The following is a 13,454-nucleotide window of genomic DNA, read 5'->3' as shown; positions in this document are numbered from 1 at the left end:
TCTGTTTATTTTAATTGTTGTTTTAGGGTGAAATTTATTTTTTATTGTAGTGTGGTTTTTAATTAAATATATTTTTTAATATTATTTAATATATTTTTTTTGTTTTAAATTAGTAAAAGTTTATTTTAAAGAACAAAAAATAAAAAAATGATATGTTTTGTTTTATTTTATATTTTTCTGAGTTAATTAAACTAAAAGCAATGATGAAATAAATGGGTTGAGTGACTTGCGAAATATAGTCTCCATTTGTGATGAATTGGAAAAGATGGAAAAAAAAGGATAAGGAAAAACTAAGGTGTATAAATGTAACATTCGTTTTCCAGAATTATTCGTTTGGAGTTTATTTAGTTATATGGTTTTGACTTTGAGGATTTAATTGACCATTGCACGATGGTCGAGAACTAACGCGACGTGACCATGTCATTTAAATGGCAGCACGGTAGGTGCAGACCGCGACATGGTGACTACTTGGTTTAAAACCCTAAGTCTCGGTAGGGGTGACAATTGTCAACCCAACTCGTAACCCGACGCTGATCCAAAACGAAAATAAATGAGTTTGAGTTGAGATTTTTGACCCGCCAACCCACTAACCTGCCAACCTGTTTATTTCATGGGTTTGGTTGGGTTACCTGTTTGGGTTCGCAGGTCAAACCGCCAACCCGATTTATATATATATATATATATATATATATATATATATATATATATATATATATATATATATATATTATGTTTAAAAAATATATTTAATTATTTATCAGTTTTGAATATTTGATTATCGTTTAATCGTTTTCCAAATTCTAAAGCTGCAAAACATATTCGAGTCGACTTAGCGTGCCCTAGCCCCTAAGAAGTCCCTAATAAAAAAGAAATTCAGTTTTCAGTCTCCAAGCTCACGACTCCGTGTCTACTGTCTCTGTCGATTGAGGCATTGAGTCATCGACAGTCGTAGTGTTGTGCGCACACCACTCGTCTTCTCGTCCTTTGGTTGTCGCACACCACTCGTCGTCGTCACTCCTGTTTATGATTCTATGTTGAATATTTAAGATTTTATGACTTCATTTTATTTGTATTTTTTAATTTAATTTTAAAATGTGTTGCTTATTAAATGGGTTATATGGGTTGGGTTCGACCTACTTACCCATAAACCTATATACTTATACTTATACGGGTTATATAGGTTGGATTGGGTTGATGTTTTCAACACGCCAACCCGTGACCCGCCAACCCACCAACCCATATATTATATGGGTTGGGTTGGGTCAATGTATTCTGACCCGCCAACCCGCCAACCCGAACCTAACCCAATTGTCAGGCCTAATTGTCTCGGGCCTTGGACCTTATTTAAGCAACCTTATGATTAGGGTTTGCTCGAATTTCCAACCTCCATTCCCCATATATATATATATATATATATATATATATATATATATATATATATATATATATATATATATATATATAGAGAGAGAGAGAGAGAGAGAGAGAGAGAGAGAAAGAGAAAGTATGTGTGTGTTCTTGGTGTTTCAAGCTTAGAGGTGATATTATAAAGAAGAGACAAAATTGCAAAAATGGTTCCTGTTGTTGGCATAGTTGTTTTGGTCCAAAACGAAATATTGGTGCACCACTGGTCCAATTTAAGATACCTTGTGTGATTTTGGTCCCTATAGTTGGCATTTTTGTGTGTTTTCAGTCCTGACCCAACCTGAAATGATGAATATGCCCTTTGGTAATTCTTTTTTATTTGTTTTTAAATTTTTATTACTATTTTCATTAAAAAAGGAAAATAACACCCCCCCTCTCTACCTCTCTCTCTCTCTCTCTGACTTCATACAACATTACAACCTACTCCATTAAGTTCTTGATTCATTGACGATCAGTGACTACCGACCCTCCTCTGTCTTGTTCCGGTCACACTCCACCACTTCTTAATGCCCAAAACCACCCACTGTCGCCACTATTTTGGTCGACCAAGCCCAACCCTGGACATCTCCACCACCATCCATCATTGCTATTGTTTCCCTTCCTCGTCAATCACCATTGGACTGGAAAGACGAAAGCAGCGGAACTGTTGTGCAACCACCACTCGCCGCCGCTGTTGCAGTGGGCAGCCCCCACCATCACTGATGCCACCCCTCGTATACCTCACATCCTCCGTTCGAGCACCACTACCAAAAGCCCTCCCCTGCATAATTGTTTCTTCTTACATTGCTTCCTCGAATATGCCTTCCGTCAATCCACTTTATAGATCACTTCTTAAGCATCTTGTTTGTGATTCCGATTCCAAGAATTGACTGACCCCGTTTCGATTTTACCCAAATCCATATAGACCCATCGATTCTTGTTTGTGATTCCGATTCCAAGACGAAGATGGTGTTCGTATGGGAGTGATTTTGGTCGAAATCAGCAGAGAAAACGAATGGGAGTGGTTTTTGGTGGTGATTTTCAGTCTAGAGTAGGGGTATAATGTGGTGGTCGGACATTCATCAACAGTGCCAAACCAAGAAGGTGAAGATGGTGGTGGTGGGTAGAGATGACAGCTCCCTTGCTTTCGTCTTCCTGTTCCGATGGGTTCGACCATAGGGAAGGAGGGGGGAAAGGGTTGTGGTTGGTGGGTTGATCAGCGATGTCAAGAGGGTAAATGAGTGGTGGCGGCGGTGATGTTCCGGTGGTCCCTGGTGGTTTTCCGGTGACACAACTCTAAGACTGGAGGAAGGTAATATATGATGATTTTTTGAGGGTGTTGGGGTTGGAGGTTTATCACAAGAAAAGGGGGAGCAAAGTAGATGGGATGAGGTGTTTGGGTGGGTTTCCTTGTCCAAAACAGTGGTTAAGAGATGGTGGAGTTGTAATGGATGGGTTCACAAGAAAGTGACAGTTGCTTCACCTTCTCGTGTATAACCACAGTGGACCAGGAAAAAAAAGGATTCACCAGTCTTTCTTCATCTAACAAGTTGAGAGAGAGAGAGAGAGAGATAGAGATAGAGACTTTTTTGCAATTTTAATTAATCAAATTACATTTGAATAACTACAAAAAAAAATAAAAAAAAACAAATATAAAGGTAAAATAGTCTTTTTATTTTGATAGGGACCAAAAACAATAGAAAGATCCAATTTTGGACCAGTGGTGCACCAACATTTCATTTTGGACCAAAAACACATAATTTTGCCAACCACAGGGACCGTTTTTGCAATTTTGTCTAAAGAAGAGGTGGTGATCTTGTTGCTTGAAGAGGGTGGTTGAAACTTCAGATCATGCATCTTATGGTGCTTTGGAAGGTATAAATCCTCCACCTATATCATTTATGTTTTCATTTCATGCTTTGAGGTTCTTTTGAGTCCTTTAGAGGAATGTTCTTGGAGTTTTAAGCAGCTCCAAAACCTTAGACTTGCTTGATGGTCCTTTCTGGATTTAATCTAATGGAAAAAGGTGTTATGCATTGGTTCCCTTTGAACAATGCACAAGTTTTGGTCATTTTAATCGCTGAGTTTGGGTTTGAGTTTGAGACTTGGATGAGTTGTGTTATGGATAAAGTTAGGAACTTTATCCATTAAGTCCCTTAGGAGTTTCATATATGAGCTTTTGAGATCTGGACGTTAAGGGTTAAGTGCTTAGTAGAGTAAGTTTTTTAGATGTAAACGCGTCCCAGTAAAGGCCTTGCCACGACATAGTGGCCTGATGAGTCCCACAATTGTTTTGTCCTTTGGTGACAACGACGTGACTATGGGATGGTCGCGGCGTGGTGGTCTGGGAAGCTTGAACATTGACTTTGGCTAGGTTAAATTTTTGTCAATTATAGGGTTTTAGGTTATGGACTGAGTAGTAACCTCTATTTGTTATATGTGGTTTAAGTAGCTGACTATGCGAGGCTTTTAGTGTTGTTATTCAACTTCTTATTCAAGTGAGTTTTCTCATTATATTACTTATGTCTTAGTTGTTGTGATTGGACTGTACATTTAGTTGTGTTGGTAAGAACTTGATTATTGATGTATGTTAATATACTTTATTGGAGTCGTTGATGACTTGCGGTCGATGAGGGCCTGGACATTTTGTAATTGAGTCATTGATGACTCAAGGTCGCTGAGGACCTGGATATACTATATTTGAGTCACTGAGGACTCGGGGTTGAACCAACCCATTGTTGTTATATATGTTTAGATATGTTGTGTTGTATGTTATACTTTTGGGAACTCATTAAGTTTTGGCTTACATTCGTGGATTTAAATGTTTCAGGTATTTTTGAGGATTGTGGGAAGGTAAATACATGACTATATACATTCGTCAGCAGCTTCAATATTTTGTGATTTTGCGTTGTTCGATACTCTGATTTTGGATGATTGTATTTCGGAACATATGTTTTTATTGACTTGGCTATGAAAATGGTATTTTTTCTTGACTAAAATAAAAATAAAAATTATTGTGAAATCGAGACGTTGCAATAAATATCTATTATTTGTATCCAACCATACTTTATTAAATACTTGATTTTAATATAAATTATGTATTTTTACAAATAATATGTAGTTTTAATATAAAAGTATGTGTAAATAAATATATGAAAATATAGTTTAAATGCAACAAAAATATGTATTTATATATAAAAGCATAAATTAACTGCAACATCATATCATACTATATTATAAAAGAAACATTTTTCCTTTCACCATATTCATTTGAAACTCTCATGGCTTTTCAATTTCTTTCTAATAATAATTATAAGTTGGTTAATAAGGTTAAATAAATATCAAACCTAAAGTGTAATCATATATAAACTAAATTTCAATATTAAAAGAATATCTTTACTTCTACTTATAAAGTTATGTTTTTCAATTTTTAATATATTATATTCAATTTATTAGTTTTAATGTATTGTTGAATGTAAACCATTATTATTTTAAAGACACAATTTTGGAAAACTTTGTATAAAATATTTAAATTATTAATTTGAATGTAACATTACATGGTCAACTTAAATATAAATTTTAGTTTAAGTTAAACAACCCAAAAAATATTTTGTAAATAGTTAAATGTGATTAATTCTAGTGTCTTTCTAATAATGATTATAAGTTGGTTAATAAGATTAAATAAATATCAAACCTAAAGTGTAATCATAAATATACTAAATTTCAATTTTAAAATAATATCTTACTTCTACTTATAAAGTTATTTCTTTAACTTTTAATATATTATACTTAATTTATTAGATTTAATATGTTGTTGTATGTAAACCATTATCAGTTTAAACTTTAAAGTTACAACTCTTGAACAGTTTGGACAAAATAATTTAATTGTTAATTTAAATATAACATTACAATGTCAACAGAAATATAAATTTCAGTTCCACTTAAAAAACCAAAAAATATTTTGTAAATAGTGAAAAGTGATAAATTATAGTGATAAATGCAAAAACTAAATTGTAATCTCAGTTTAACTAAAATATTTCCTAAATATATTTTTATAATTGTTAAAAGTTTTCAAATAAATAACTTAACTAACTTAAAATAATAATAGTTAAAAATAATTTTATATAAATGATTATATTGTTACCTTTAAAATAAAAAAACAATGTTTGATGTTTTAAATAATTATAATGATAGAAATACAAACATTAAACAAATAAATTTTAAAAAATTAATTAACAATAAAAACAACTATAAATAACATTAAACCATATATTATATTTAATTTTATTCATGTGTAACTCGCGGATAGAAGTCATTCAAACGATTGAGATTATGCAGTTATAATAGATGTATATATTATCATATAACTCAAAATAATCAATATATTATATCAATTTAGTATATAAATTATCATATCAAATTTAACAACAACGTTATTGCTTTATTTAAAAAAAAACATATATTTATAAATACTTAAACTATATAGGCGTTTTTACGCAACGCGCGGACATTCGCCTAGTTTTAATATAAAAGGATGGTGTAAATAAATATATGTAAATATAGTTTAAATGCAACAAAAATATGTATTTATATATAAAAGTATATATTGATTGCAACATCTTTCGTAAATGAGCCCCCGTGATTAATGATTTATATAGAACTTGCTAATTGTTAATTGAGTCATTGTTAATTAAATAAAGCATATAGTTAGAATAAATGAGCCCCGTGATTAATGATTTATATAAAACTTGCTAACTGTTAATTGAGTCATTGCTAATTAAATAAAACATATAGTTAGAATATTTTTATCATTACGACTTACATTTTCAATGTTATTTTCTTATTTTAGTTGTTAGTCTGTTAATTTGTTTATTTAAAATTGTTTTCATTGTATTTATTTACATTTAAACGGTATTTTTCTATTAAATCATATATTTATATGTAAAAGTACATATTTTATATTAAAGTTGTGTATTTAAGGAAAGTTACGGCTATACTATAAATAATGTTACGGTTAAACTCTATATAAATATGAAAGTTCAATACATATCGATTGAAGGCAAACGGGCAACAAGCTGCGCTGCTAGCCCTTTCTGGATGACAACCCAATTCTTTTGAAAACAACATTTGTGGATCTAGGAGATATGACATTAGAATGCATGACCCGTTGGACTCTATTAAGGAGCTCCATCGGCTCTGGTGCGAGAAAACCAAATGTATCGAATGCAAAAGGAACAAACACATGTTGATTTTCTCTACATGCATTCTCGTGCTTTACCACTTTGCACGCAGCGGCTTTCAAAGCGGCATGCCCAGCTGCGAAACCTCCGCTCCCTAAACCAACGAGAGGAGAGACACTAGTAAGATCCACGCACACATGCTTCCTTCCTATTCATCCAAAGACCAAAATGTCAGCCGGTCTAAGTGTGGACCTGCATCCTGCGGGTCCGTCAAAAAGTTTACGGTTTAAATGTAAAAACATATATTTATGCAAAAAAAATTGTTTTTTAAATATAAGAAAATATATTTATACACTTTTAAATGGAAAACATGTAATATTAAACAAAATTGAGAAAAATGATGTCGATTTGAAACAAACAAACGAAGTGTTAAAACTAAAAAAAAAAAAAAAAAAAAAAAAAAAAAAAAAAAAAAACCTTAATGTCAAATTTGAATAAGTGAAAGTGAGTCTTTTGTGTCATTTTTATCAATTTTGACATGGTACGCCAAGTAATCAAATAATGTAATTTTAATATGTCAAGTCAACGGATAAAATGACATTTTAATGTCATCTTAATATGTAGCGTCAACACATAGGTACAAATAAAATGTCATCTTAATATGTCGCTAATTAGATTGTACGTGATTACTATTGCAAAACTTAATAATTAAATTATAAATAAAAACAATTAAAACAATGAATGTAGTCAATGAACTATTTTTGTAAAAGCCATGTTTGAGTAATTTACCCTTTAATATATTAATATTTTAATTAGATTAAAAAGCTATCTTTATTATTACTTTTTTATAGACGCAAAGTTCGTTTTAGAAATTCAGACAGACAGGTAAAAAAGGGACGAAACCGGAACCGGGTGATTTACACCGGTTCCCGTCCGTATACCAACCGTCTTATCTTCTTGCAGCTCTCGTCGATATGTTCATCGTCATATTTATACGCAGATTCTTTGCTTGGTTTCATCTTCTTCCCTCATGCCAAAGCTTCCTTTCCCTTCCTTCATGATACTATCTATCTTCGACTTCTTTCATATCCAACCATCAATAAATTTTCATTCGGTTAAAATGAATGAAAATCACCTTCTCCAATCTGATTATATCGGTTTACATTCATGAAATTCTTTGCAAACATGATTGAGACGTGGTTCAGAAGAAGTTTTTACTCGAAATGGTAAAAACTTATGCGCTGGATATAAATTTTCATTTTGTAATGTTATCGAATTCAATTTTCCCTTCTCAACGTCTTAATTTTGTGTAATGTAGCCATTCAAATATCAAGCTGACATTGATGCGAATCGAGATTATAAAGAGGAGGCGAAAAGCAATGGAGAAGTATTTGAGGAATGATATTGTTGATCTTCTGAGAAACGGGTTTGTTGCTGATGCTTATCATAGGGTAAATATTTCTGCACTTTTTGCTCTCCCTCTTTCTTTTTTCTTGATTTTCAATTCGTTCAGAAGAAAACATTGAGGATTGCAGCTTAAAATGATTCGCGTATTTAACAGAATTGAATATATATGTCATGTATGATGCAACTTTTAATGCAAGATGTACAAGTTGTTACTAGCTAAGATGCTATTCAACGTAAACAGGCTGCGGGACTATATCTTGACCAAAATCGGTCATTATGTTATGATTTCATCGAGCAATTTTGTATGCTGATCTTAAACCATCTCACAGTCATGAATGATCAGAGGTAAAGACGCATCTTTTTGATCATGCATGTATCTGATGCTTTAATCCTTTCTTTTTCTTTTTGCTTAAAAGTACATTTTAATTAAGTTTTAACTGTTAAATGATTTCCTTCCTATGTCACGTACATAGTGAATGCCCAGAAGAATGCAGGGAAGCAGTCTCATCGTTGATCTATGCTGCTGCAAGAATTGCTGATTTGCCGGAATTGCGCGAACTTAGGAGCTTGTTTACCGAGAGATATGGCAATTCACCCGAAGCTTTTATCAACAAAGAGGTTGACTCCTTTTATCGAAATGATTATAATTAAATAGTAAAACACGATTTTTTAGGCTGAAATCCAATAAGTTAGCTTATGAATAATAATGTTTAGTAAAAAATACATATTAAACTAGATTGTAAATATAAAATGACATAAATAAACAGATATATAACTAAAAGAAAAAAGAATATATATAATTAAAGACATTTTTGGAGTATTTAAAAAAAACTCCATAAGTTACATCATTAAAAGCTAACTATTTTACCTAACACTTATTTACAAATAAAAAATCTAGCTAATTTACATCATTTTTTTCGTTTATAACTTTTAAAAGTTTAAATTACAGAAAGTCATAACACATATAGTTTAGTGATTAAATTGTTAAAAAGATAAAACTCTAGCTAATTTACATCATTTTTTTCGTTTGTGGTTTTTAAAAGTTTAAAATACAAGAAATCGTAACTCGTCTGTTATATTTTTATGATTCTTATAAAGGAGCTCATTCGTATATAACAATTTTTCTCTATACATACTAAATTGTATTTTAAAATGTTTTATTATACAACTTTATAAAGCATCAATTCTTGTGTATGGAAAAAAAAAATATTATGTACGAATCACTTCCCTTCTTATAAGAGTATAGTTTAGTGAATAAACTGATAAAAAAACCAATTATTAAATTGATAAAAATCAATTTAATAGTTAAATTGATAAAATAGTAGAAATGTCTTTTAAGTATATTCTTTTATATTTTTCTCTAATATGAAAACAAGGTAACATAGAAAAAAAGTTTTATTTTCCTCTAATATGAAAACATGGTAACTCAGAAATTTTTTTTTTTTTTTTTTTTTTTTTTTTTTTACAATCACAAAAAGTATAAGTGTTGACTATCAAAAGATAGTAAACGAACTAAAATAATAAAATGCATATATTATTGTATATTTGCATTTTTATTGTTGTGTCGTGGTACTTTTAATCATGTAAAGCTAAAAAATATTTGTTGTTGTCAGTTTATGAATTTGTTTAAAAAGGAGCGCCCAACACATGACATGAAGATTCACTTGATGCAAGAGATTACGTTAGAACATGGTGTAGAATGGGACCCCAATTCACTAGAACAAAGTTCAAACAAGCCACCCTCATCCATCGACGTAAGATCATTTCCTTTTTGATTCGTCAACTTTTTTTTTTCTATCTTGTGGGTCTTATTTAGACAGTCTTAAGAACCTACAAAATATAGAGCGAGAGAAACAACATCACAGAAGTAAATATCACGTGTTTTGTAGGATCAGTCCCAAAACATGTATGGTGATGGAGACAATGAAGAATCTCATGGAACCCACAATGAAAATGGCTTGAGGATAAAAGTTCAAGAGACAGGACACCACGAGGGGTCAAATGGTGAAATTGAAAAACAAACGGATCAAATGCGTAAACGAATTTTAGATTATTGGTCAAGGACCACTAGTCTATTCGCAACTAGCCGAGAAACTAGCACAAGTTCAGACGATAGTTCTTCTGATGATTCAAGTAAAGGAAGATCATTCTTTGGATTAAGACAAAAACATAATGGTAACAAGGAGAACCAAGAGGTTTCAAATAATTCAAATATTCAAATTTTAGACAATAATGCCACATTACCACCAGGTGAGAAAAACACACGACGAAGAAAACGTGGGCCCCTGTCACGAGTGAAATCACATTCCACTGAATGTGTGCCAAATCCATTAGCAAAGAAAGGGCATGTGCGAACGGTTTCAGATGTAACCAATAATCCACCAAGGGGACATGTTCATCCAAAACTCCCTGATTATGATGAAATAAAATCTCGATTTGCAGCCCTTAGAGCAAAAACTTAAGAGCAATGGTTGAAGTTATGTACATATGCATAAACTCTTTCTTCCTTATAGGTGTGTCTTATATTCATTACCTAACTTCTTAGATGTTTGCTTTAGTGCGAGGTCTCACTTGAAGTTGTCATTATGTTTAAAAGATTCATATGGTGTAAATAATATAACTTATAATAAAATAATGCCAAGTGAATAAGTGTTTGTTGTAACTTATGTAGTCTCGTTATCACGTGGATGATTTTTTAAATATGCTTGTTGTTCGTGTAACAAGGATAAGGTAATTGAATTAATTTATTTTTTATGTTTTTTTTGTGCTTCATAGATTGAGACCAATTACATTTTAATTTCATGTGATATGGTGAAGGACACTTAGGTGTTGTTTGCTTATTTTCTGTAGATCTTTTTGGCCTCTTCTGTCTTTGTTACCCAGACCACATGCAAACATTAGCTTTCGCAAACTGTTTGTTTTTTTTGAAGACTGCAGACCTAAAAATATATGCGTGCCTTCTTCTTAGCGTAGATGTAGACCAAAATTTTCTAACATCTTCAAACATATCCTAACATAAAAAAAACACATATATTTTTATTTTTTTTATTATATATATTTTTTAAATTTATATTAATTCCAACTTTATTATTGATAAACAATTTGAAAAAAGAAAGTTAAAATATTTTAAAAAAATGTTCGACGACACAAACATGATATTTTTGACAAATTTATAAATAAAGATTTATTATTATAATGGTCGTTGAAGTTGTTTATATTAATATAAAAAAAATCATAATATATTTTTATATTTTTTGTGCCAAATCTATAAAACATTATTTAATATGACATCGTCAAATTTTTGAAAAAATATTTATGGTACGTTTTAGAAAATTTAACAAGATGAACATGTCATACGTTTGATTAACAAATTTGTTTTTTGTTATTTAACAATTATTATGTTTAATTATTTTATATAAGCGTTCTTTAAAAGCTATATCACCATAATGATCTTTATATTCGATTTCCATATAATTAAAATTAAATAAAATTATATTTATAATTTTTTTAAAAAACATCATAAATGGTCCTGTGGTTTTCCAAAATCTGAAGTTTAGTCCTTGTGGTTTAAAAACGTCATAGATGGTCCTTGTGCTTTCAAAACTTTTGACGATTAGTCCTTATTGCTAACTCCGTAAAGTTTGTCCGTTAATTGAATGGACATTTTTGTCATTTCACTACCACATGGACCATTTATCAAAATGAAAATAAACCATATTACAGGTGCCTTGGTTGCAATATAACCCTGTCCCTCCTGGTTTGTTTGGATTAAAAAACTTCAATTAAGTTGCAGGTTATCTCAGGCATTTCATCAAGCACATCCAGTTCATTGTGAAAGGGTATTTTGGAGGCGAGACCTAATGTAACATCCCATCTGGCACGTATCACAATATTGTCCGCTTTGGGCCACTCGACACGAGGACTTCCCAGGGGGTCACCCATCCTGGTACTACTCCCGCCTGAGCACGCTTAACTGCAGAGTTCTTATGGGATCTGCTGCCCTCACGGCTTTAAAACGCGTTGTGATAGGGAAGGTATCCACACCACATTGACTGGGAAGGAGAACTAAGCATTCCTTATAAGGGGTGTGGATACCTTCCCTATCACAACGCGTTTTAAAGCCGTGAGGGCAGCAGATCCCATAAGAACTCTGCAGTTAAGTGTGCTCGGGTGGGAATAGTACCAGGATGGGTGACCCCCTGGGAAGTCCTCGTGCCGAGTGGCCCAAAGCGGACAATATTGTGATACGTGCCAGAGGGGGATGTTACAAATGGTATTAGAGCCAGGGCATGGGTCGATGTGTTCGACGGGGACATCGAACCCTATAATGGGGGGTGAAAGTGGGTTAGATCTGATCCCACATCGGCTAGGAAGGAGAACTAAGCATTCCTTATAAGGGGTGTGGATACCTTCCCTATCACAACGCGTTTTAAAGCCGTGAGGGCAGCAGATCCCATAAGAACTCTGCTGGGAAGTCCTTCTGAATTCTTTTTCTTTTTCCTTCTTGGTCTTTCTTCACCTTCACCATATCTCATGGTAGCCTCAGACGTCAACAAGAGCTTCATTGATTCTCTTTGCTTTTATCATTGGCGACACACACACACACAATAAAATACACAAAAACAGTAAAATACACACATACACACTCTCAACATGCCTTAGTGGCACTCTCACTCACCCTCAATGCTCATCTGTAAACCGTATGGGTTGAACTGGAACGTTTCAACTGATGCTTGATCTGTAATCCCACTGGAAAAAGAGCTTGATCTGTAATCCCACTGGAAAAAGAGCTGAAACAACTACACACACCTCACCTTAGCCTATGGATCGTAACTTCTTCTTTTCGATTCTCTCAGTATTGAGGCTCAAAGGGGGTGGGGAGCAACTCGTAACGGGCAGAAAATAGTTTCTTTAGGGTAGGGATAAATTGACATTTCAAAGGAATCTAATTGTAGCATTCTAAAATAGTGAAGAATGCATACAGTCATTAAATTGATCTATTAGGAAGAAGACAGTCGGGTTTGCAATCTTAATAGATTCGGTCCTTGCAGTTTGTTTAATGACAGATCCTACCCAAAACTGAAATATTTCTTCAAAACTGATTTCTAGAAAACATCATAAATGGTCCTCGTAGTAGTGAAATGACGAAAACGCCCTTCAATTAACGGACAAAACTTAACGGAGTTAGAAATAAAGACCAATCGTCAAAAGTTTTGAAAGCACAGGTACCATCTAATGACGTTTTTAAACCACAGGGACCAAACTTCAGATTTTGGGAAACCACAGGGACCATTTATGATTTTTTTAGGGTTAATTTCAATTTATTTCCTTTGCAGAAAAGCAATCACCACCTAAAACTTCTTTCTCTCAATTTTTTGGAACTTCTCTTCAAATTCGAGGGTACAGAGTACAAACTACAGAGTAAACTCTGTACACACTTTCAGAATTCGAAATAGGGTTTCA

The 13,454-nt window shown here is 32.7% G+C and overlaps 1 protein-coding gene and 1 pseudogene across 3 annotated transcripts; one reads left to right on the top strand and one right to left on the bottom strand.

Annotated features, from left to right (window-relative positions):
• Positions 1-7,601: 7,601 nt before the first annotated feature.
• Positions 7,602-10,653, top strand: LOC145085795 (Regulator of Vps4 activity in the MVB pathway protein). 3 transcript variants are annotated; one of them, XM_079023547.1, is made up of 7 exons: positions 7,604-7,810; positions 7,903-8,035; positions 8,233-8,336; positions 8,465-8,609; positions 9,605-9,745; positions 9,881-10,166; positions 10,242-10,653. In XM_079023547.1, the coding sequence occupies exons 1-7, from the start codon at positions 7,752-7,754 to the stop codon at positions 10,451-10,453; spliced, it is 1,080 nt and encodes a 359-aa protein (XP_078879673.1). In that variant the 5' UTR covers positions 7,604-7,751; the 3' UTR covers positions 10,454-10,653. The 3 variants fall into 3 exon arrangements, with proteins under 3 accessions (XP_078879672.1, XP_078879673.1, XP_078879671.1); XM_079023546.1 differs by having other exon boundaries at positions 7,602-7,810; positions 9,887-10,653; XM_079023545.1 differs by having other exon boundaries at positions 7,607-7,810; positions 9,881-10,653.
• A 1,243-nt stretch (positions 10,654-11,896) lies between these two features.
• LOC145080564 (5S ribosomal RNA) lies at positions 11,897-12,014 on the bottom strand (annotated as a pseudogene).
• Positions 12,015-13,454: the final 1,440 nt, after the last annotated feature.

This window comes from Lactuca serriola, chromosome 1, assembly GCF_051521515.1.
Source record: "Lactuca serriola cultivar US96UC23 chromosome 1, Lser_US96UC23_V15, whole genome shotgun sequence".
NCBI classification, from domain to species: Eukaryota; Viridiplantae; Streptophyta; class Magnoliopsida; order Asterales; family Asteraceae; genus Lactuca; species Lactuca serriola.
This window is presented reverse-complemented; position numbering and strand designations above follow the sequence as displayed.

Bases quoted from the DNA above. Each gene is read 5' to 3' on its own strand.
- LOC145085795 (XM_079023545.1), top strand. From the start codon at position 7,752: ATGAAATTCTTTGCAAACATGATTGAGACGTGGTTCAGAAGAAGTTTT. The intron at 8,036-8,232 runs GTAAATATTTCT...CAACGTAAACAG, and splicing joins TTGCTGATGCTTATCATAGG to GCTGCGGGACTATATCTTGA. The intron at 9,746-9,880 runs GTAAGATCATTT...CGTGTTTTGTAG, and splicing joins AGCCACCCTCATCCATCGAC to GATCAGTCCCAAAACATGTA.